This window comes from Pleurodeles waltl, chromosome 6 (genome assembly GCF_031143425.1).
Source record: "Pleurodeles waltl isolate 20211129_DDA chromosome 6, aPleWal1.hap1.20221129, whole genome shotgun sequence".
NCBI lineage: Eukaryota > Metazoa > Chordata > Amphibia > Caudata > Salamandridae > Pleurodeles > Pleurodeles waltl.
The window spans coordinates 1,408,607,538-1,408,633,556 of record NC_090445.1 but is presented as its reverse complement, the minus strand read 5'-3'; the positions used below and the strand labels follow the sequence as shown (position 1 = coordinate 1,408,633,556).

The 26,019-nt window shown below is 43.1% G+C and overlaps 1 protein-coding gene across 1 annotated transcript in view; it reads right to left on the bottom strand.

The window, feature by feature from the left end:
- The window catches only part of LOC138301767 (protein-arginine deiminase type-3-like), an 81,736-nt gene that overhangs the window by 6,053 nt on the left and 49,664 nt on the right, over positions 1-26,019 (bottom strand). The window contains exons 8-13 of the mRNA XM_069242274.1: positions 24,851-24,958; positions 23,767-23,921; positions 14,947-15,091; positions 6,482-6,575; positions 5,505-5,581; positions 5,277-5,405 (exon numbers count right to left, since the gene is read on the bottom strand). Coding sequence (XP_069098375.1) covers positions 5,277-5,405; positions 5,505-5,581; positions 6,482-6,575; positions 14,947-15,091; positions 23,767-23,921; positions 24,851-24,958 — 708 coding nt within the window. The remainder of the gene's footprint in view (positions 1-5,276; positions 5,406-5,504; positions 5,582-6,481; positions 6,576-14,946; positions 15,092-23,766; positions 23,922-24,850; positions 24,959-26,019) is intronic.

Sequence of the window (26,019 nt, the reverse complement as noted above, 5' to 3'; positions counted from 1 at the left end):
AGAGTCAAGGGGTAGCTGTCGATGACCCTCTGTCCTTTGGTCTAAGGAGTACAGATGTGCAGAACTCCGAGCCTCCTCAAATTTCAGAGCATGAGGTGCCTGACTTGGTGCCAGTTAGCTCACCACCTTCAAGACAAGGGTTAGAGCATTATAGTTTACGTCCTCACCCATCACGTTCAACAAAGTTGCAAGGATTTGTGGTACACTGATTATATGTGGTATTTGTTTCATGTACCATGTTGGGAGGGGTACTGTGTTATTATCGTATTTTCCTTTAAATGTGTTTTGTGTTTTATTTTGGGATTAAGGAGGAATGTTGTGTTCGTCTTGGGCCCTCCCATGACGCTCACTGTTTGAGGGAGATGAAGCTGGTCTCCCCTGCAATGTGCTAAAAATTGGTATGGCCGGTGACGTCAACCGACCTAATAAAAGGGCAGAGGGACGTTTCTCTCATTGCCTGTGATTACCCACCAGTGTCTGAGTGTCATCAATAATACTGCTGTTCATAAGCAGTTTGTGTTGCGAGGTGTTCTAATCTCGTGACGCAACAGTGCACAAAGCGGAAAGACAAAATAAAGAAGTAGATTGCCCACTGTAAAACATACCGTCAATCGTACAATTATCCATGTATCAGGGTCAGCCTGCAAGGCATGACAAAATAGCCTTAAGGCTGGACAAATGTAAGGCATTTACTAATGACATCAACATATTTTTGCATGGCAAGCCGAGGGACTAATGAAAGTGATGGACATGATGTGGGCATGGTTAAAGCTCAGAATAGATTACAACACATCAGAAGAGCAGTGCTTGCGGGCTGCTATGCTCAACCTAAAAAGAACAAACACATCAAATGATATGCTACTGCCTCAAAATCATCCTTCAAGGAAACTTTCAACAAAGGCTTCAAGATCCCATTTCACTGCCACATCCTTCCACAATTTAGATAGACCCCCTCAATAAAGAAAAAGAGGGAGACGCAAAGAAAGGCTTCAAATGCCCCCTCAAGGGAAACACAAACCAATTCCTTCACTTTTATACCTGCCCAAAGTACTCAACTAAGAGAAAGGTTACTGATTTCGCCTTTGCTTTCACAGGACAATACTTCACATGTGGATACCAGATGTAATCCCTTTAGACCATTTTTCATGTTTCTATATCAGGACTGGCGGTGAGCTTTATGCTTATCTCCCTTCTATCAATAACATCAGAAACACCGAAATTACAACAAATGTTATGAACTGACAACAAATTCCAAGAATCGAAATAGGCACCGGCAAGTGAAACTTTGTGAGGGATGCCTTTTTTTTCGCTCTAAGAATAAGGGCAGGTTAATAGGATTTCTTAATAACTAGGTGAACACGTTGACAGATACATTTGTTCTGCAGATGGTCAAGGGTTTCTGAATACAATGTCAGAAGACGCCAGTCAAGAAGAACATTTCTGTACATCTTCATGTATCCTGGTAGGAGAATTAACTTATTTCAAATAAAATTGCAGATGTCTCCAGAAATCGAGCCATACTCCAGTTAGCGTGTCATCCCCGTAGCACCCCGCAGGTTTGTGCGCAACATAATCTGTGCTGAGAAACGAGTGTGGATTGTTCCGAGTAACAGACGTGCCTGGTAGAATAAGCTTGAAGCCTGACAGGCATTTCAAGATACAAGGTTTCAAACTTTTGCAATATACTGTTCTGAAGGGCACTTGGTTAGTCATGCTAGGCTTCAAGTATGCCTACCTTGCCCTCTATGTGCCTTACAGGAGATGTTACTATCTGATCCAGGTACAAAATTGCCTGCATAGTTTACAATATTTTACACACAGGCCAATCTTACTACGTGGCCAATAAACTGAAGTTTTGCAGCAGCACCAGGGACGCAGCTTGGTCAGTAAGATTGAGTTGGAGGTGAACCTCAAAATTCCCAAAAATCATGCTGGCACATCACAGTAAAATACATTATTTAGGAATCGGAGCATGAGGGGGCTTAAGGGGCAGTGGGAAGGGATAGACATGCGGATTGTTTTGGTAACTTAAAATAAACTACGTTGTGAAATAACCAACAGTTTTAAGAACTTCAAAATAGAGAGGATAGAGAATGTGTGTGTATGTTTTTTTCCGTGTGGATGTAAAAAACCCAGGTGAAATCCAACAACCACCTCAGCTACCTGACGGAATGCACATGTACCCAACTATTTACTAGAGATTACTTTTATGGGGGGGGGGTGCAACGCCCCAAACCCCCCCTCCTTAAGCTATGCCCCTGAGCAGGACTCCTCGACTCCAAAGGACAGACTCTCTTCTTTTACTGGGGGTCCCTGCATTCAAGAAAATATGCACTTTAAATCAATCCTTGGTTTGTGCCCCAAAAAATTGCAACTGTCTTCCTCCTCCTATCCGGACCCTACCCTCTCACTTTCCTTTCAATAAACAACTGACGGACTTTCTGCTGATTAACATGTTCCCAAAACACCACTTAGTTTCTGAGTGATGTTTCAGTTGGTTATACACTGCAAGGCAGCCTTTGACTATGACTAAACCTGCTAGTTCATATAAATGTGCTCTTATTTTCTAGACTTATTGTAGCCTATCACCTATCAAGCTTTCCCCTCCACTTTGACTCTTCCCTCTCAACTTGCTATTTTTCACCCACCTTTGTTTACTTCTTCATTTGTTTGCTTATTTTTTGTTGTTTCTTTCTTTATACATAAATGGTTATGTCATTTATAAAGCACTCTGGTGCTCTCAAGCTCTGTACGTGCTATATAAGCATCTGAATAAATTAATTAATTAATTAAAACGAGTTGGTCTCAGTGAGGGCCAAGTGAGTCAATGCTGGAATTTTTGCTGAAGTATGGCTGATGGATAGCAGTGAGAGCTTGTTCTCGCTCACTGAATGAGGACTGAAACCAACTCAGACCACAGTCTACTTCACTTAGCTACACTAGGTGCAATAACGCGATGGGGTGTGTGATGGGTCTAATGCTGCAGAAAGATCTAAAAAGATAAATGTTGACTGGGTTCCTGAAATCTGGGACAAACTAAGAGCAGCCTGTGAGGAATAATAGTCCTATTATTGAGTTATGAAACCTTCTTGAGATGCATCAAGCGTTCAGGTGGTTGACAATTCACTCTGACTAGTGGCAATAAAGGAACGGACCCTTAGATAATCAGAATGTGAGGGTCTGCATTTTGTTTGTTTTTTCTATAAAGGTGTAACAGTGAACTTTTTAGGGGTGAGCGCAAAGCTCTCCGTCACATGCTGTAATCTCTCTTTGGGCTTCTAACCACGCCATGTCATGTCAGTCACTTTAATTGGTTTGTGAGCTTGCCTTTTAAAATCCCTTTGCTTTCATTAGTAAAAGGCATGCCTACGTCATGCCTTTTCCGGTGTATAGCCCCCACTTGAGCGCACCGACTTTTTCTCTTTATTTCGCAGTGTGATCTCGCTGGGCAGTAGTCTAGCGCTTTGCATGACATCGATCCTGTTACATAGGTAATTGCACTTTTGCCAGTTACATAGATAATTGCACTTTTGCTGGTTACATGGATAATTGCACTTTTGCCGATAGGTTTCACTGCGAGCAAACTTTTATTTTCCTTTGTGTGTCTGCTTTGCACTGATGTGGGGCTATCGGCTTGCGTATGAGAAACTTTTACTTTTCACTTTATATGGCAAGAAAAGTCCGGATGGTTATGTAAAACTGTTTTACTTTAAATTTTCAATTTATATGGCAATAAAAGTCAGGTTAGGAGTTTACCACGCTAATAACTCTAACTCGAGCAAACGTGAGACCCATTGCATTGCAAATGCGTGTTTCAGGTTGTTAGTACAAGGTAGGTAGAGAGAACCTAGTTGCAGAGTGCAGTAAGCACTGACAAAATGATGTTGGGTGCTAATGAAAAAACATGGCCAGCAGAGATCCATACAGGGCCCCAATGAGATTGAAAGAAATTTTAAATGCATAATGTCCTCTGAAAGATAGACAGGAGTAGATATTTCTGTATCCAATGGAGCCGAAGAAGTGGACACTAACACAGAATTTATTGGAGTTGTTTGTCAGCAAGAGGGAACTCTGATTTTGTCAACCTTTAATTTAAAAAATCGGATAGCTCCTCACATACATCAATCAAATTCTAAAGGTTAAACACTTGCCTATGCTAAAATGCATTCACAACATTATTTTAGGTGTAATGTTGAGAAAACTGTTGCAGTCACGTTCAGGATTTTTTCCCATGAGCATGCATTTCAATGTTTTTATATATGAGATTACCGTTGCTTCAGTGAAAGTACCCAAAATCTAAAGGTACACTGATAAAAATGGAGACCGATTTCCTGTCTTAGAATGTTCACCCTTGGGGACTATCTGATTCCTGAGTACAGTCTTTTACGGCTGCAATAGCTGACATCCACTTCTCATCAGACAGGTTTCATGTTTGGAAGATGACCATTCTTGAGTTCCACTCTCAAGTCACCATGGCAGTAAGATTTTGCAGTCTATTTTTGGGTTTCATGTCCGCTTGTACAATTTAGTTCCAGATTGTCCATTTAGCATGATCACCTAAGGTGTGCTTGTGTAGCCTTAACAAGGAATCCCACAGCTCCGCCTGTGTCCTATCAGTAACGTATGATCAGTGATATAGCCTATTTCACCCAGTTTCCCACAAGACAAATTTCACTTCTCATTCCTTAATATACTTTTATTTGGGAAACTAGCAATATGTGAATTTAATATTATGCATCTCACATATATATCTTGATTTGTGGCCTATCTACAGTTTTTTGGAGCTTGTTGGTTTTCGTATGTTTGTGTTCTTACATTTCTCTGCAAGTTGATTTCTTCAGAAGCAGTAGCTAGCATTGTAAAGGAATGGACCTTTTCCTTGTAAATTAACTTTGAAACTGTTTTCAACACAACTTTGAATCTTCATAGATGGCAGTGAACTTGTTTTTTCGAAAGATCTTAAAAAACACATATGTCTCAATTTTAACATGAAATCCTATACAGAGGCTACTTGGAGATTTCCAGATAATAATCATAGCACTGATGAGGAATAAGAGAAATTCGCTTGAGGAAATCTTTGTAAACCCCTACTTGGGTCCTCTCAAAATCATGTTTTCTGATCTGACTCTGTTTCTCTCTTACTGGTCTAACTCTTTATCTGTCTTGCGTTCTCGCCCTTTGTCAGGGGGCACAGATGTATGTTTTGCTATCGATGTAGAGAGGGAACATCGAATCCAACGTATTTCACATTCCTCTAATCCTAGATTCTTACTTACCATGTCTGGGAAGAAGGCACTGGCTAGGCCGCTGTTTCCTAGCTTGAACAAGGCAGGGATGTCAATTAGGTCTTCCTCTACCAACCCAAGCTCTTCTTTAAGGAGAGCTCTGTTCAAGTCAATGCAGCTCTGAAAGGTGGACAAAGAGGAGAGAGTCAGTGGGATCCATTAAACCACTAGAGGGATAGTGGCACAGAGTAAAGAGAGTGCCTAATTTGAAGAAGTTACCTGCACATGTTTACTTTCCTTCTCCAGGTTTTTGTTGGACAAGATTTGGTTTATAGTGAATGTCTTCACTTTCAACCCTGTTGTAGAAAATACAAAGAGAAAACATTGAATTAACTATAGTTTGTGTGTAATTAGAGCACTTATTTACATAAGTAAAACAGCATTTGGCTGTTGACTCTTCGATGTGGGGAAAATCATCAAATAAAGTCACCAGGTCAAGGGACGTTTATCAACAGTTCTTTCGAGTTTTACCCTCAAGCAGGCAGTGACAGCGTCTAGTGATGTGTAAGGGTGCAGTGGCATTGATAATTTGTCTAATGCTGAATAAGAGCCTTGGACTCTGCCACATTCTGTTTCATGATGCGTTAGAGCTGTATCAAGTATTTAATGCTGTATTAATTGCCAGAAAGCAGCCTCAAACTGCCTCATGTTCATTGGCAAAGAGTGAACTTGCAAGGTGATTGAGTGTAAATACAACTACAACAGCTTAACCAAGCAAATCAAACAAGCCACCAACGCCCCTCAACGAGGATTTAGAAGAGGATCTTCCTGCAAGGAATCTGAAAAACTAGAGTTATTGTACAGTATGATTTCTAAAGAAAACTGCTACTGAGCAAAAGTTTTTTTAGGAAGTTCTGAAAGACACTAACAAAATATCTTAGGGTCTACAAGGCAAGCTTGACCTTCCCTCAAAAAGCTATGGGACAGATATTTTTAACACAATGTGCTGGTGCAGAGTCACCAGATATGACACAAACCAGCACAAAGTGTTGGTTTGGGCTTTACGTTTCTGTGCAAAACGTGTTTTGCATTGAAAAGTAGCCCTAAAGAAACACAATGCAGAGCTATCTCCTGCTTTGCATTACTTATCTTAGTGTGTCTCCATAGATATGCATAAAATATGAACTATACTATATCGTTCTTCAGATATTTTTCTCTCACTCTCGTTGCAGACATTACGTCTAGTAGGAGCTCACCCTGAAACATGACAGCATCCCCATAGCCCTCCTCCTTCTTCTGCTGAAAGAGCTGGTAGCAGGCAGTGGTACTAGCCAGGAGTAGCCGGAAACCCTTGGCAAAGAGAGAAGACCAGAGGTTAGAACATAGGGGCAAAGAACTGTTTCTCCAAGTTGGAAGATATCAGCGTCAAGCACCTAGTTTTAGGAAATTGAGCACGAGCCATCAAACTTTCTAGTGCAATGTGGTGTTGCTGGAAGCAGACCCACATCTGAAAAACATCTGTGTTGAAGTTAAACTTTCTTCCCAGTGGTTGACAAGCAGAGTTTGCATCTGGGGGAGATGATACGCCACAAAGTAACAAAAAACAGCGATGTTGCATCTGGGTGGGGTAGTTTTCCACAGAGAAACAAAATACAGCAATGCTGCATTTGGGTGGGAAAATTTTCCACCGAGTAACAAAATACAATGATGTTGCAACTGGGTAGGAGCATACTTCACAGAGTAACAAAATACAGTGATGTTGCATCTGGGTGTGAACATTTTCCAAAGGCAACAGAATACAGCGATGTTGCATCTGAATGGGAGCATCCTGCATAGTGGAAGTAAGTACAACGATGTTGTATCTGGGTGGAAGCATTTTACAGACTCATATGGATCGTCGGAACGAACGTCTAATATTTGCATGTGCTTTGAAAAAAAATGTGCCATGTAAGTATTAAAACAAAATATAATAAAAGTAGTTTTTATAGCTGCATTAAAACAATTGTCAAAACACACAATGCAGTTCAAGATAAGGCAAACAATTTATATTGCGGTAACTGTGGAAGGCTGAATAGACACAATTAGCTATTCAAAGTTGCAGGGACAATATTGAATTGTTGAACCAATGCTGGCTCCTTCACTACAACTCACCCTGTGAAAGGTGCTTAGCTATGATCTGTGAGCTCAATCTAGAACAGTTTATGCATTGTTGGAAGGGTTCTCTTTTGACCTGGAGAAGTGGCGTTCCATTACCTGTTTCTCACTAGGAATGTACATCACTCCAGCAAGCAAAGTTGCAGACTGGCCCTTGAATGCAGTCAGGAATACATAATATGACAGGTAGGGGATCATAGCTGGATTAGACACAAGGAATCAAATTTTGATGCACGCAGGACAACAGCCAATTTTAGGAGTTTGCCACCTCCCTCTGTGGAGAAGCAGTCGGTATGTTCCTCACATCAACCTTTTGTTCTCGCACAAGAGGGTGAGAATTCTATTGGTTTCATACCAGTGAAGATCTCCATTCTTGATGGCAGCTCGTGTTGCTTTATTCTTCAAATGCTTCATCCAAAATCCACTAACCTTCTACTGAGTCTCTGCAGGTTTATAGAATCAGTGTCATGCTAGACGGGGGCAGCAGACCACCAAACCCTCGGTGATATTAGGGCTATTAGGAATATCTGTCCGCAGTACCCATATTTGAAGGAGACAAGTGGATGTTGCATCAGCCTTAGGTCCACATTTTCAGATTTCTATTGGAGAGACAGTCGTATATATTAGGTTACGTCTCTTTCCCTTATACACGTTCCAGTATGGTTCCTTATGGATCCGTTAGAAGTATAAAGCATTGTTATGACAAAGAAGGAACTGTGTTATAATTACATTTGTATGAATTCTCCAATTGTGATGCTGCTTATTTAGTGTGCACGTTGATCTCTTCATATACAGTTCTATAGCTTAGAAGCATTACAGGGAAGTCAAAATAGGGATTTCTAGAAAAATTGAGGGCACCTTTAAAAAAAACCTTGTACGAATTCAAGAGCGTGTTTGTAAAGTACATAGCAGTGCTCCTCCTACGTTGTGTTTTTAGATCCTACTTAGTGACAGAAAAAGGGGAAATTTAAACCAGCCATAGAAATATCTAACATAATATGATAAGTACCCTTATCACAAGAATCCGTGGAGAAGCAAGAGAGCCGAACAGGCAAAACAATAATCATATATAGTAGGCATATGAGGAAAAACCGGGAGAGAAAGCAGCACTCATCTTCCATAACACCCGCTGCCAGGACACGCCTGCGGAGAGAATGGTTGGATGGTTTGAATGTACCCTCATCCTGACACAACTTTCCGACTGGGGTACAAGTGCTTTCACCGAGGGCGGCCTTTAACTTCTCCAAGTAGGTATCCAACTGCCTAGGGGATTCTCCCCTCTATCCTTTGTGCGTAGCATCCTATGCACTACTAGCTCAGCCACAGAGCATTTGTGCATTTCAGCTCGCCAATAGCTCAGAGATGGGGGCCATGTCAGATTTCAAAGCCGTGGTCATACATCACTTTGCAAGAATCAAGGCTAGGTTCTGAAATCGTAGCAGGCCCTTCGTCTTCCTAGAGTTTTACTACGTGTCTAGTAAACACTGGAGTGGGCCTGGTGGGAACAGGCAACACATCATCTCTGTGTCACTTGCATCCAGAAAGGGGATATTGCCACACACAACCACCCTCTGTGTACAAAGTCCGCTTCAGTTGTTACACACCTAGGGCACTTACTACCCTCCTCTGGGTACATCCTCCCAATCCTGGGTGGGGGTCAGATATGCGTGGTGAAGGTAGTGAAACTGAATGAGTCAAAACCTAGCATTGCATGACACCTGCTGGACCGACTGAAAACAGCAGTCCCATACCTTGTTTGGTATATCGGTGGTCACTGCAGTCTTCCATCAATCTTGAAACACATTAGTCCCCCACAGAGTGCTGCTTCAAGGCAGTGTATAAACAAGTAATAGCCTTGGTATAATCCCCACCTCTCAACACCACCTCCAACGGAGCCCACACGGGTGGTATCCCACAGCCTGTGCCCCACTTTCAACACATCACTCTGAGGGCCGAGTAGAGCAGAAACTAGCCCGGTCCCAGCAAATAATCAACCATCAGATCTCCGAAGGTGTGTAATCCCTTATCGGACATTACATCTGGCCGAGTCCAGATCTCTACCTCTTTGCAGTCCCTGGTCCGGTATGTCACTCGCTAGGTTGCACGCTCCAGCATTGCCCATATGGGGGCATAAAGGGCGGACTTCGCACTGCTTCCTGCCCACTTAACACTGCATTGCCCCTTTGCCCCTTGATATTCTGCCGCCCTCTTTCCACTTCGACCCTGTGTTGCTCCTTTCTTGAACCCTTCACTGCCCCTGGGGGGCCTAAGGGGATTTTGCCCATGCACCCTGGTACCCACTTGACCCTGTGATACACCCTTGACGTCCTACTACTCTTTTGCCCACCGTCACCCTTAAACCTGGACTGCTTCCTCCTCACTGGACACTTCAATGGTCTTGTCCCCTGACAGTGTCATCCGTCTTGGGTTTTGTATTATAAAAAAGGCATTATCTAAGCTTCATTAACATACATCACGTATAAGGCTTGAGTACAACAGTGCAAACTTCACTATACCTGTGAGATATGCATCCATTACTGCTGCAAATGCTGTAACTCTAAGTACTACTCACATTTGAAAAGACGTTTTCAATAAGCAAAAGACAAAATGAATGGCATTGCTAATGCTTATTGTTGTCTAAGTGAGAAGATGGCGCAGCTCAATACAGAAATAATCATCAGTATTTCACACTCAGCTGTCCCATCCCTCCCCACCCAATGTTGCATTACAAACCTTGATATTTAGGCCTTATGCAAGTCATATCTACCCCTTTCTCCTTCGGAGGATGCTTGAATCCTAATGGGTCAGCTAGTTCCTTAGCTTCGCAATAGCGGGATTGCCTGCTCTACATGTGCATAAATGAAAGCCATTGACTGACAAGCAATGAAAAAAACAAAGAGCAAATGTGTAGGAAGAAAGCCAGAGGAGCATCAGAACACATAGTAGCGCAGCCTTCATGCCCGAGAATATATATAGTCTTGTTTAGCTGTAAAGCCAGAGTTTTAAGGAGGTATAACCCACCTAGCATGTTATCTATGGTGTTGCCTACTTGTGACAACCCTAGTTGTGAATTAAAGATCGCAGGAGTCGATAGTCAGTCACAAAAACATTTTAAGGTCTCAACCAAACTATTAAACATATTCCAATTTTCAAGAATCTTAGCGCAATTACAACCTACCCCACTTCTTATTGGACAAACTGAACAAAACCACAAAACTATTATTGATTTAATATCCTCATTGTGGGATGCCCAATACCTTGTTAGGATGCATTTGGCGACTTTCTCCAGCTTTGTCTAGTAACACCTGAAGCAGTCCTGAATAACATCAAATCCATGAAAGCCACAAGAGTTCAATATATACCCTTGCCCAACAGCACTCATAAAAAACATGCAAGCCTTTGCTCCTCAAGCAATGACCAGTTCACATAATCAGTGCATCATTTCTCCAAAGAGTGGGAAAGCAAGTACAGCAAAATAAGGATTCACAAAATATTATCTAATATACTTATTATGACTGAGTCTTTCCAAGCTACGAGGATGTCTTACTACACAATAACTAAAACACAAAAAATACCTTCATACTAGGGTAACTAAGTTGAAGACATTTGTTTGAAAACAACGCTGGTCAAATATTTGGTTTGAAACAAACATTTGGCAAAGGCAATACCTATGGCTTTAGCTGTCAGCCTCTTGGCTTAGTCAATAATTGTTTTGTCTAGTTGGGGCTGTTGCAAAACCTTATTATTGGTGTAGCGTCAAGGCCTTAGTCAGTGGAAAAAAGCCTGAAAATGAGCTAAACACAAACATATTTTTTAATCTTAAAAATCACACATTGCCATAATAATTCCCAGCACAAAAGGGAGCTACTGTATGTGTGGATGTGCTCCTGATGAGAGAGCAGAAGTTCGTCACTCACAATGAAGTTAGCCAATGGCTACAGTAGGCTGACTTACCAACCCATGCTGTTTTCTTTAGTGGGCAGAGCAAGCATGAGGATGGCACAGCTAGAAACCAATGGATGATGAGCAGTGTTTGAAAGCCCATTTAATTACACGTTATATGTAGTTTGCGTAAAATCCAAAAGTATTGGCAAGAGTCCGATCAATAAAATAGTTTCGCAAGTAAGGATCCCTATGTCAACAACACCTAAAAAGAAAAAGTATACTAACAGCTTCCTTTCCGCAAAAAAAGAAATGTGAGACTAATTGCACCATCTGTACATTCCATAAGAACTCCTATGCCTTGTATGCTTTACTCTTCTGAAGTACAGGGAGGGAGGCATTTACAATTTCATTATAATCGGTTTGGGTGCTAATGCTGGTCAGATGCAGGTTACTTGGAGTCATCATTATCAAAGTAATAGTTTGGGCACACATGTGTATGCGGCTTCATATAATATAATCTTCAATCGGGCAATTTTTAAGCAATATTTTCTCCCGAAAAATGTATTTTGATATTTCTTTTCACAAACAGAGCCTGATTTAGAGTTTGGGGGATGGAAACGTGATGGATATCGCTTCCACCATATTATGATTCCATAATATCCTATGGTAATCGTAATACAGAGCATAGGATATCCGTCACGTTTGTGATGGAGTAACCCGTCCACCAAACTCTAAATCAGACCCAAAGTCTAACAAAAGATAAAAAACAAGCCATTCTACTCGTAGATTAGATACAATCTGGATTCTGACCTGGAAACATTATTTAGTCCTCTCTCCTTTAAGTCAAAGAGGATTATATCGAGATCTAAATATCATTTCACATGAACTCTTCACTGTCCCGGATCCTAGAAATGCTTCCAACACTGTATGGGACCCTATCTTGTTGCATAGAATAGTACACTAAGTAGCAGATTTACCAAGTCTTTGTGCCTCCATGAAGTGATGCAAAGTGGCATAAAATCTTGATCGAGTACTAACTTTACAGCACAAAACCTTTTTTTTTAATGAGGGAATGTTACCCTTAAAGTAGTACAAATAGTTGTTTCTTCTGCTTTGTGCTACTATGCGTCAAAGGAGATTCCATGCGGATACTGGGGCGATCCAACTCTACCATTCATAGCTTTTGACACAAAATCAGATCTACAAAAATTCTCAGAGCTGGCTTCACATCACAAAATAACACCTCATTGATGTAGGAGCAATGTTTTAATTTCTCCAAACATATCACTTTTTTGCACGTGTGCTGCACTGTACATCACACTTCCAATGTGTAAAACCTTAAAAGTATGGTTTAAGCATAGGAGTTTGTAATGCAAGTGTATTCCCCCAGTACAAAACCTATACTAGACAACATGCACAGACTGTGTACAGGGTACCAGGTAATCTGTCTGTGCTCCAGCGTAGAAGAGACCAGCAGTAGGACATACATAGTTAATATAGCTTTGTGCTGCTCTCCTGCCCTGGCGCAGCACACCACAGCAGCTTTGGTTGCGACGCCGCAATTAACTTCTTATTATAAAGTCTGCATCTACATTGTGTACTGAGAGCCATCCTCATCTGGAGTAAATCTTTGCTCACGGATAGGGCACTTATCATTCTGCTTGGAATTTCCACATCAGAGGTAGAAAAACACATTCAAATGTGTCCCAGATGTATGTTGATGATAAAATACTACATACAAATATAAAACCGTGTTGATCTCACTAACGGAATCTTAAACCGCCTGTCAACATTGCACACAAACAAACCCTTTAATGTCAAGCAAATCAAATCAAATGTAGTAGTGCATAGTTACATTTTAAATAAATAGCAAATGTATCAGATAAACGTAAAACGATCTCAGTGCATCACTACATTAATACATTGTAGTAAACATAACTAGGATTGTTAATATTTTGATAATTTTTTAGGCATGCGTTTATTTCTGGTGTTTTATGGATGCATTTGTTTCTCAGCCAAAGTTAAAAACGTAACCGTTAGTTTATTGAGTCTTAGATTACTCCCATTATTTCATTTAGTGACTGTTTGTCCGCAAGTCCGCACCCCCAAACGAATGAAAGGTTGATGTAGTAAATGTGTGGGTTCTGGGAGAAGAGCTGCGCAATGCAGAGGACGTGAAAATTGATTCTTGCTCTGGTTTGCAACATTTAATAATGTTGTCTTTGCCCATCCCTGACCGTTAGGGCAGAGATTCAGTGAGGCAAAGCGTTGGGTCATAACTTATTTTTTGTAAACTTGGAATAACATATGTCCAGGTGGACTGTTGCGCTAAGCACATAAGAGTTCATAATGATCTATGGGTGTGATAACTTTGTGAAGATATCTTTGTCTTGAGAGGTAATTTGTCTTCCAGGAATTACACCTTCCACATGTTATTGATGTGCTTTTTAAAGACAGCGAACGAAATGGGCTGATGCCAGAGACCCAATATCTGTAGGTTTCTCGGACATTTTAGTAAGTGGTCTCTACTGAGCACCGTGTAGGGACAGATAGTTCTAACTATAGCAGATGGCCGAGCGAACATTACTTAGCAGATTTTATCTTAAGACAATTATTTTCAAAGACACCTTGTCTCACAAGGTTTGCTTGACCAACCCAAACTGGCATGTAATTTGTGCTGAGGAAGCATTGCGGGGGTTGGGTAGCGGGGGGCGGGGGTAGGGAGGGCAAATCAGTAGGTATTCAGGTTAAGGGGTTCTAGTATTTTTGTTCCACATCTGTAAGACATGGTGGGAAGTAGCTTAGTGCTGATACCCTTCAGTAAACACAGCAGGGTTTTACACTATAAAATCTTTTGGAGTGAAATAAAGACTAAAGTTGGTGCCGACCTATTGGCTTCATTTGGTCTTTGTGGGCTACGAAGGAGTTTGGGTGTCTATAATTACAGCCAATTATTTGTAATCTGGCTCCTGGGTTGATTTGTAGTTGTGTTTGTACCAAGGGCCCAATGTTTTTGATTTTTTTTTGCTGAACGTTAGCACTTTAGCTTTCTTAAGGGTGATTTCCAGATTATTTGATGTTGGTAACACACTTAAGGCTTAATTACACAAAAGGGCCTGCAGTCGTGGCGGTGGCCCTGCAGTCGAGGTCGGGGTCCTGCAGTCGTGGTGGGACCTCCGCAGTGGAAAACTGGTATACAGAAGTCCTGCCACGGGTGCTGGGCCTCTGCCGCAGCTGCGGGGGGCTTTTATGAATTGTGCCCCAAATATGTATAGGTGTTTTTGGCTGTCCAACTTAGTTAATGCTAAGTAGTTCAACAATACATGTGTTGCCCCTCCAGAACATCAAACCTTCAACATATTATTAAAAACATCTTACTCAATAAGCCTCTGATTATCCTATTAGCATTTGTTGAATAAATAAATAAACCCAGCTTTGCACTTTTGGTTTATAACTGCCCTGGGTGATGACCTCCCACTGACCCCTGGTAAAGGCAGGTCAAAGCCATCAGTGTGGCGGTTCTTAAAGACTCTTACAAAACAAAGAATACCCAACCAACCACACACCCAAGACAGTGAAGCTTGCGCTCTGTGCGGGTAAGCACTTCACCCCCCCACATGGAACTAGTAAGAGCTATACAAATGCTTCAATACAAGATAATCTCTTGTGCAGTTTAAGTCACCTTACGGTCAGGGGCTGGCACAAAGGTTAGGAACTCGTCCACATGAGCCACATGCAGCCAGTCAGACCAGAGTTCCAGGGGTTTCTGCACCTGCTGAGCGTGAAGGAAGTCTCGCACAACCTTGGTCATCTGTAAGCCACCAGATCTGATAGAAACAGACATGGAAGAAGGAGACAAATATCATCAATAGATGATAAACAAAGATTTGGCAAAAAGATGAAGATGTGTATCAAGCATAGGGAAAGAAAAGTTTGGATAAAACTCAGATGTAGGTATATTGAAACAAATAGGGCTAAACACCCTTTTAATCAATGCACCCCAATATTTGACTGAAAATAGTGCTGCCATGTGTGAATGAATGATAGGGGCTCCTTTGCTTCCAGCATGTCATACAGTAAACCTGAATTCTTTAGATGGAACAATGCACCAAACCCTAAAACCCTTCCTGGAATTACTATATGATCTACTGATGTCGGCAACTTCAACACTCAGGATAAACATTTAGGCCCTGATTACGACTTTGGCAGTCTGACCACCGGACCGCCGTTGCAGCGGTCGGGAGAAAAGCGCCAAGCTGGCGGCCTACTGACTGCTGCATTACAACACTACAGCCAGGCTGAAAGTAGTGTCTGTGGCGGTGTCACTGAGGTGGCCTGCTTTGGCTCCGAAAGTGAGCCTGAAGTATATGCCACTGCAGTGCAGCGCTAGATGCACCTTGGGTGCATTGTTGCCATGCTTATTGTTGTGCATGGCAACAGTGTGCACCAACAGTGCAGGCATAGGGGGACATAACATGTACCCCCAGCAACACTGTTCAATGGGCAAAATCGCAGTGGGCCCATTTGGGGCTCTTCCCTGCCTTTCCCCCAAGCTTTTCATGGCGCGCTCTCTACCATGAAAAACTCAGTGGAAAGACAGGTTACGATCAGCACCCCAATGCCGACATCGCCACTGCTGTGATTGACCATACCGCGGCTGACATGGGATCCAAGATCCTGGCAGTTGCGGCGGTCTTGTGATTGTCTGACCGCCATCCTCGTAATTGGCGATCAGATTACTGAGGAGGCAGCGATCATAGCACCACCCTGGGTACGACAGTCCCAGGACCGCCGTACTTGTAATAAGGCCATTAGTTGTGAATTTGTTTCTTAGTACCATTATCTGATCTGTATGAATATGGAGATAGATCAGGAAGCTTTCCAAACAAACATATGTAACAAAATGCAATTAAATACCTAGATGATCAAGGTGTATGTTCCTTGGCAGCTTAGTCAAGTACAATTTTCCCTTTCAGAAAGGACATTTCATATGTAGGAACATTGCAGGTGAACAGATGCATAGTCTAGAACATATTAATATTCTTTATATACATAGGTGAAGTAGGGTTGCCTACATAGGGAAGCTGCAAGGACCAATCTGAAGAGTACCACCAATGTCTTAGGATGAAAAAGAATACATGAGTGCCAAATGTCTCCCTGATACTACTATCCTAAACCCTGTAACTATGTTAAAGCCTGTGCAACTGATGCGGCTGTGTGCTGCATACATAGGTGTTATGTGTTGTACGACCTTAGGCTGGGTCAAGAAGCGATTGAGTGGGTGTTATTCCAGTATGTTTTTCCATTGAAGTTTGAAGTGCAACACGACCCCCCTCATGGTCGACCAATAAAGGATGTTGGCACAAAGTTCTGGTTCATGCACATTTAGAATAAAAGGAGGCACGATTGCTAGACTGCTGAAACATCATGTGGAAGGAAGCAAGAGACATGGTTTGTTCACTGGTGACACCACAAAAGGGGCAATTCTTGCTGCCATCCACTATCTTCATTCATGCAAAGCCCACTCCTGACAGACATGACATATCACGCTTTCCCTGATCCACCATATCAGAATATGAAACTGTTCTCTGCCCTGTTATCCTCACTACACTCAGGGAGTCAGTACGTTTATTTGGGCAAACACTTACACACACATCAGGAGCCACACTTGTGACAATAGGAGATTTATACACATATGTCATAAACAAGTTTGAGTGAGGAAATTGTAAGACTAACTATCTAATAGAGACTTCTATTACCGCAGATTCTTTACCTTAGAATTTCCCCAGATGACAGACTGGATGCAGAGATTTTTCTGTGAGCAGTACCCTTGAGAGCTGTCAGGTGGCATTGGTCGACTCTGCGTCCGTCGTTGGCTTCGTGGTCGCTGTGATTACATCGCATTCATATATGAGCTACCCTCAGTTGCTTTTTCACTGACTTTTTGACATTTTTGTCAAAGTTTTGTCTCTCTTCGTGCATCAAGGTTTCTTCCTGTAAGACCGGTTTCAAGCCGTTTGACTCCTGTCACTGCACGATGTTCGTGAGGGATCCACACCTTGTGTGCTTGTGGTGCCTGCAGCACCACCACGACTCAAAGTCGTGCTCCAAGTGCCGGGCCATGAGCCCGAAGGCTTTGAGGGAGCGGTCCCTAAAGCTCATGGCAGCCCAGCACTCGGCTCTGCATCACTCCTGATCTTGTTCGAGAGAAAGGTCATGAGACTGCTCGCGGAGCCACCACTACTCATCTTCATCCCACTCCAAGTCCTCTGGACATTCAGGTCACAAGAAGAAAAAGTCAAAGAAGAACAAAAGTTATTTGGCTTCACCCCGTCGCTCGGACGGTGAAACGCAGGAGGAACGTCAATGCTCCAGGCCTCCATCCTCAGAGCCTGCTTCTGGGTTGGCTCCTCGCCTCCCAGAGTTTCCGGGAGCCAGAGCCACCCCCACCCAACTCAGGGAGTTTTACAAGGCCATGTGCCTCATTTGTGGGCAGACCGACCCTCCTGTGATATCCTCCGGACCATGTGGGTCAGAGGAGGGTTCCTCGGGTTCCCAGCCAGAGGCTTTGGCCTCAGCTCTAGAGGGTACCTCAGGATCCATTATCGGATCTGTGCTGACGCAGGTCATGCCATTGTACCTTCGCCAACGCTGGCAAAGGCATCATTGCTTCCGACGCTGGTCAGGCCTGCAATCAACGTTGACCCCATTCTCATCCCCGACTCCGACCCAGAGCCGGATCGACATCACTCAACGCGGATTCCGTCTTCGACAGGGACTAAGTTCCCCAGGTTCGATCTTGACGCTTATACTTACGGGTACAGATACAGTGAGAACGTGGAGAGGTCTCTGGACTCCATAGAAGTCCATCTAGATGATCCAGAAATGGACTGGACTCAGTAATTGGGCAAAGCCAGTTGTCTGGACAGCTGTCCCTGCTGGCATGCTTTCTCCCACTACTGTGGCTAAGGCGGAGGGAGCCTCTGATTCCAGGGTGGTGAAAAGAGTGGCTGAGGTCCTGGGCTTCGAGCTGCTTTCTGTGCAGTCAGGGCATACCTCCTGACTGAGGTCCTTCAGCCCAAGGCTTCTACGTTAGAGCCCCTTTTGCCCTTTAATGAAGTCCTCACAGATGTCCTGCTGGGGGCGTGGTCTAAACCCAGCACGGGGGCTTCTGTTAACAGGACAATCGCCTACCTCCACAGACCTGTGACTAACGACCCTAAATTCCTGCCTCAATATCCTACGCTTCAGAGCTTAGTCATCCAGGCTTCTTCTTCTTCTGGCGCATTCCCGTCTGCACCCACGGATGGGGAATCCAAAAGACTGGACTAACTTGGGAAGAAGCTGTTCTCTTCCTCCAGTCCATTGCGGTCCATGAACATCGCATGCCTATTGAGCCACTATTCCCATACTTTTTAGGATATGGTTGTGTAGGTGCTGCGACAGGTCCGAGAGGAGGCCTGGGTCATTCTCTCCCAAGCCTTTGCAGACAGGAGAGATGCAGCCCAAGTTCACAATACATCGTGGGCTAGACATGACTGACTCGCTAGGCAGATTGGTTGCTTCAACAGAGGCCTTGAGGTGCCACGATTGGTTGAGGACGTCTGGCTTTTCAGGGGATGTCCAGCAATCGCTGATGGACATCCCCTTTGAAGGCACCCGTCTCTTCAGAGACAAAGCGGACTCAGCACTTGAGTGCTTTAGGAAGTCCCGAGTTAAGGCACGGCCCCCTAGCCTCACAGCTGCTCCTCACCTCCTTCAGTCCACTCTTCACCCATTTAGTGGGTATAGAACGCATGCTGCCCAGCCTCTGCGTGGACATGGGATCCAATGTGCCAGTGGATCAGGGAGCCAGAGGTCAGCCCAGTCCACCATCACCCGCGCTACAGTCTCCAAACCTTCCTACTCTGTCACTCCCTCCAAGACCAGTTGGAGGCAGAATTCGCCATCACCTGTCCCACTGGGAATCCATCACAATGGACAGGTGTTTTTTAAAAATAGTCCAAAGGGACTACTCCCTCCCTTTTGAGACTACCCATCTGGCCATGCCACTGTCCTACTATCGAATGATGGAGGACCACTTGGCACTTCTCAGCAAGGAAGTCCGGTACGCTTGGCCAAGAGAGCCATAGAGAAGATTCCTGTGCCAGAAGTAGGCCCTGGTTGTTATTCCCACTACTTTCTGGTGCCCAAAAAGGACAGGGGCCTTTGCCCTGTCTTAGACCTCCGGTCCCTCAATCTCTTTCTTAGAAAGGAGAAGTTCAAAATGCTCACTTGGCTGAGGTCCTATCTGCCATGGACCCTGGAGACTGGATGGTAGCATTGGAGCTGTAGCACGCTTACTTCCACATTCTCATCCTGCCAGCCCACAGGCGTTACTTGTGGTTCCTTGTAAGTCGTGAGCACTTTCAGTTTACTGTGCTTCCTTTTGGCCTAACCGGTGCCCCTCGGGTGTTCATGGAAGTGATGGGGATGGTCGTAACTCATCTGCACAGGCTAGGGGTTTCAGCCTTCCCCTACCTAGACAACTGGCTGTTGAAGGTTGGCTTGCCCCAGACTGTTGTCTCTCACTTCCAGACTACGGAAAACCTCCTGCATTCTCTGGGGTTCACTATAAGCATGCCGAAGTCACACCTTACTCCCTCACAGATGCTCCTTTTCATCAGAGATGTTCTGGACACAGTGCAATTTTGGGACTATCCTCAGGAGATGCGAGTCCAGCATATTCAGGCTATGATGCCGATGTTTCAGCCTCTGTCCTGGGTTTTTGTGCGAATGATTCTGAGGCTGCTGGGCTTCATGGCCTCCTGCATCCTGCCGGTCTCAAATGCCAGATGGCATATGTGGGCTCTGCAGTGGGAACTGAAGTTCCAATGGGGGCAGCATCATGGGAATCTCTCCAACATGGTCCAGCTCTCTGAGGAAACTGCACAAGATCTGTAGTGGTGGCTTTCGAATCGGATTGGGTCCGAGGCAGATCCCTCTCCCTTCCCTAACCATATCTGACCGTAGTGACAGATGTGTCACTCCTGGGATGGGGCGGCCACATGGGGGGGCGGAGATCAGAGGCGTCTGGTCTCTGGCGGAGTCTGAGCTCCACATCAATCTTTTGGAGCTCAGGGCAATCAGGCTTGTTTTGAAAGCATTCCTTCCCTCTCTCAAAGGGAAAGTGGTGTAGGTGTTCACGGACAACACCACCACCATGTGGTACTGCAATATGTAGGGCAGGGTGGGGTCCTGGACTCTTTGTCAGTAGGCTCTATGCTTCTAGACATGGCTGGAACATAAGGGCATATCCCTGGTGGTTCAACATCTGGCGGGCTCTCTGAATGCCAGAGCAGACAAACTCAGCCATCAATGCATGGTCAGTCATGAATGGCATGTCCTTCTGGAAGTGGCACATGGTCTCTTTCAGCAGTGGGGAGAGCATTGGTAAGAGCAATGTCAGCAGTTTTGTGTGTTGGTGTTTTCAAGGTGGCCACTCGCTCGGCGACAGTTTTCATTTCGAGTGGCACTCAGGCTTCCTGTACCCCTTCCTGCCAATACCAGTTTTGCCCAGATTTCTCAAAAAGATCAAGCACGACCAGGCCCAAGTAATCCTGCTGGCTCCAGAAGGGCCCAAAGAATATGGTATCCTGAGCTTCTGTGTATGGCCATCAATCCTCCACTCAGACTGACTCTTCTGTAGGATCTTCTGTTGCAGCAGCAGTGGACAGTTCTCCACTGAACCTGTCCAGTCTCCACTTTTTTGTGTGGAGATTGACAGATGGCAGTTTACAGCTTTTGACTTTCACCCTGAAGTCTGTGATGTTATCTTGGCAGCCAGGCGTCCCTCCACCAAAATGGTATACGCCTGTTGTTGGAACAAATTTGTGGCATTTTTGGGGAGTGCCTGAAAGCTGCAAAATGATGCAGTCAGTTCACTGAACAACATCTTAAAGTACTTTCAAGAATTGGTTCAAAGCCTTCTTACTAGATAGTGTACTCAATAAAAGAAGGAATATTCTCCCAATGTGATGGCACCCTTACCTAAACAGAAAACAGGAGGCCAGATGTACAAAGCTATTTTGCGAGCACAATTGTGGGAGTTCACAAATTAGGTTACTGACTACAAAACAGCCTTTTGTATGTTTTAAGCCGTTTGTGAATTCGAAAACAAATTCTTACTAACAAGATGAGTTTACAGACGCATATCAAATCAAAATGAGGATAAGGTATGAAAGGGGCATTCCTTCTTAGACAGAAGACTGAGGGTCAGATTTAAAAGCAAAATCACCGGGCTCGTGAATTGCAAAATTTCTTTTTGGTATGTATAAAACCCTTTCTGTGAGTTTGAAAAGCATTCTGACTCACAAAATTAGATTACAAACCCATATCAAATCACAATAAGGAAGGGACATTAAAACAGGTGTTCCTTTCTGATTGCAATTCAGTATTGCGTGTATCAAGTGCTTGCGACCACAATTGCAGTTGCAAACTGTTAGTCAGATTCCAACACTCAAAGGTAATCAGTTTGCAATGGGGATTGTGAATAGTTTTGGTAGCCACAAGGGTTGCAGCAGTAGTTCAGTACACTAATGTCTGCTCTCCTTGAAGATTATTGAAACTCAAAACTTTTTTTATAAAAACAAGAAGCACTGGTTCCTTTATAGAACACAGGCACATTTGTTTTTTTTTCCATTTGGAAAATACAAACCCAGGGATAGTGGTCTGCTGTTCCTTGTATATGTTCGTAGCCAAAGGTAGGGTATCGCAAATAGTGACCTGCCAAATTAGAAAAGTCGTTCTGGGACCCCCTGCGATGGGGACGTTTGTAATGTGACCTTTTAGGAAATAAAGTGCACTGCAAGATTAACGATTTATTGCTAAAAAGCTGGTGAATAATTTGCAACAACATTTCGGAAACAGTCTTTTGATAGACCTGACTAGGTTTGTGGTCATATTTTGTTATATGACTCTATGAAAAACCGGAGATGCAAATCCACTTCTCGGCATACAGCACCACCAGTGTTTAATTTGAGCTGGTGGTTGCGGGCAGGGCGACCAGCGCTCATTTTTGGGGGCAGGCAAATTTCTTTCAGCATCATACAATTACTAAGCACAGGAGAGCGAACAACACACAAGGGTGAAAGAAAGAGGAAGAGAAAGAAGGAAAACTCAATATAAATATAGAAAGTAGGAATAAGCAAAAGTGAGATAAAGGGTGTGTGTGGTAGTGGATTAAAGAGACACAGCCTTAACCTCCATCTACATTATGTGTTATAATAGTCATTGTATATATATTTTGTTGTTTCTAAATTATGTCTACCTCTTCAAATGTTATTGTGTGATGTCCCTCACACGCTTCCTTTTGAAGGGATTCGTTGTATTTCTGTTCTTATCATTGTAAACTGCTCAATTGTCGTTTGAACGTTCTACATAATTCCTAAATAAATAAAATAAGTGAATCTCATGCGGTGCACAAGTAGATCCTGGGCCAATTATTATCCATAAGAGTTGCACGTTCATGCCTCCTGATTGTGCGTGGAGATGCATATGTGGTTATATGTCACAAAATCATTGACAAAGTAAAGTCTGACACCAATATTGTGTGCTAAACATTGGCATAACAACCCATTGCGTATAGCCTTCCTATTATTAATGTCAATGTTGTTTTATGAGATGATAAACAGGCGACAGTATTCCAGTACTGTGCTGCATGTGAAACAACAATAGCATTTTACAATTCACAGCAATCCTCTGTAAAACCCACAAGCTCCCCTCTGTGAATGATCGGACATGCATTTTCTACACTATTGTGAAGTGGTCATACTCATCATTGCACACTCATATAGGCCCTGATTTGAATTTACTAAAGTTCTGTGAGGGCGCTTGTGCAATTCTATGCAAAATATAGCATCAATTACTTTAAAGCCCACGTGCACACCACTAAAATGGAAAGCAATCCATGAGCACCTGTGCCAACTCTAGTAAAGGAGGGCCATAAACATACTAACTATGTATAGAGGCGCCTTCCCAAAAGGTATGTGAGACGTATTGCAGATTGCGGGCAGTTGGTAGGATGTGCAGGGCAAGCTGCACGGTTAAAAACCCTCGAGGAAATCTAACATTGTACTTTCATCAGGAAGGAAGGCAATGTCAGTGGTTGAACCTGATGATGATTAATGGGAACTGCTGTGCCCTGATTGATTAATCCTCCCTCCTTATCTTTAGTTTGCATGTTTTCCTTTTGTTCTCTGATGTCTACTGTTCTATCTGATGTAACTCTCTCTTTTGACCCACTCTCCTCCTCGCACTTCATCTCTCATCATTTCTATAAACTATCACAACTCATGTGTCTATTTCCACACTCCACCCATGTCTATCTGCCTATGGATACAGCCAGTTCTTCGTTGCCAACCTTAAACATCCCTTATGTCTTATCAGGGGCCTTTAACATTCACCTCGCACCTTCACACCGCCTATAAATCACCTCTTCCCTCTCGATCGCCCACACACTTACGTGGGACAGTGACCACCAATCAGGATCCTTCCCAGGGGGTATTCCTTCCCATCCACTGTCACTGGAGGGCACACCTCCAGATTCCCAAAGGAGTCCAAGGTGCTCACATCGAAGGGGTCTTCAGGTTCTCGTGTGACATAGCCGAAATCTGGACCCTTTTAGAAAGGTAATTATTAGACATGTTAGTAGAGAAATAGAAATAACTAGCAAAATACTCTAAAAATACTTGCACACACAAGGACAAATTGGAGCTATATCGATATGTGTCCCATGAACCCCAAGATAGTGACACCTTGATTGCCAATCATTCCACAAACTTGAGAACACACCAGAGAGTGAATGAGGGGTTGTTTGTGAGTCTCACATTATGAACTAATCTATACTGTGAGGGTGAACAGCCATCTTATATGGGAGAGGCTAACAAGATCTCCCATAAAAGAAATGACTTTCACTGTGAAAATGAAAAATATTTTGGGAAGGTGAAAAAGGATACTTGAAAGTAACATACTTGGTCTGGGGAGAAGGTGCTTCTACTCAGGATTCAAAGTAAAAGCAACACAACATTCTGCCCTAATTATGATGGTGAAGAATCTTCTTGGACCATCAAGCATTCTCTTGCATTGGTGAAAGGATCTTATTGAATGGTGGACCAGGTATTTTGGGGAGGTCACTGAGTCTCTTGTGAGGAATAATTTATCTCATATTGAGGCTGAGAGACACCACAAGATTACATTGCCCTTTTCGGAATGCGGAGGCCTTTGTGTAGGGTAAAGGCATTGCTTATGAAGGCAGCAAGACTATTGTGAGGCAAGGTTTTGTGAGGATAACAAGATTTCTTGTGAGGCTTGTGAGGTGTAAAGCAGATGTAAAGAATTAGTTTGCGAGGTGGATGGCTCTTATGCTACTAAAGTGGTTATGCACTAGGGTGATAACATCACTAGTGATGGTGTAGAGTTTCGAAGGTAGGATTAAGAGATCTCTTGCACAGGTGATAAATATGTCATTCCCTTGTGAGAAGATGTGTTGTGATTGTAGTGTGAAATCACATTTACAGAATTATATACTGGAAAGGGACTTATCATACCAGGATCTTCCTGAAAGGGAAATTCTCCAAAGGTCCATTTCTAGGTGAGTCAAAGAGCACTGGAAAGGACTTTTGAGGTGCCTCTATGTACCCAAACTCCATTTCATCCTGTTGAAGAGAACAGAAAAAGGGAAGATGTAAAAAGTAAGACTAAAAGCCTTAGGACAAAGGGTTAGAATAGACAGTCCTTCTAACGCCTTCCAAGGACTGACGATTTACATTATTGTCTGGAGGTATGAGAGATACAGCCCTTAATATAATCATGAGATAGATTATAATCTGATACTGTGAAGGGCTAGACCGCATCCACTGGAATGCAGGGTAACATCATTACCTGGCAGAAGCAAGAGTTACATCAACCCTAATGTATTAACTGTTTAAATACCTCTAAATATAGTGCAAGATAATACCACACACAGTAGAATGTAAGGTTATACTATTCCTTGTAAATTAATCCCATGGACAAAAGGTAGGGTCGACATTGTTTTTCAGCTATCTTCATTTTGCTGTAAGTTTAGAGTCTCAAAGGTGTTATGAAGCAACATGGTAGCACTGTCCCAGACGTCTAACTAAATAAATGTTCGTGAATAATAGTGAGGAAAATTGGAAAAATACTCCCTCATCTTTTGTTCTTCATTTTTTTAAAATTTGTGACTTTTAAAAAGTAAATGGATGAACAAATTCACTGGGAGTAGGTTTTGCATGGAAAACTTTCCTGCCCCTATTTCACGCAGAGAAAAAAACATACTTTTAATGCAAGTCTATGCCTAGTAAGAATTCTGTGGAAAAATCCCACGCAAAAGATTTTTTTGTGGAAAAGTTCTCTTTTACTAATTTTGTGAACGTCACACATCTTTTCCTGACTTTCTGATCTTCAAAGATTTCAGAACTTAGCACAAACTGGATTACAATTTTTAATTCCTCAGACCCATAATAAATACACACCACACATCTTGGTGCACTCCCAGGTGATCCCCTACATCTTTCCATTGAAAGTGAGTTTTTACTTCTTTCCATTCAGGAGTGGAAAATCACACATGATTACTAGGCACTAGATAGGTACACACATGCCAGGCATAGAAAGAGTAGGATCATGTTAGGTAGATAAAGGGGTCGTATCAGAGAATCAAAGGCTTCAACAATATAGGTGAAGAAGTGAATTCTAAGAG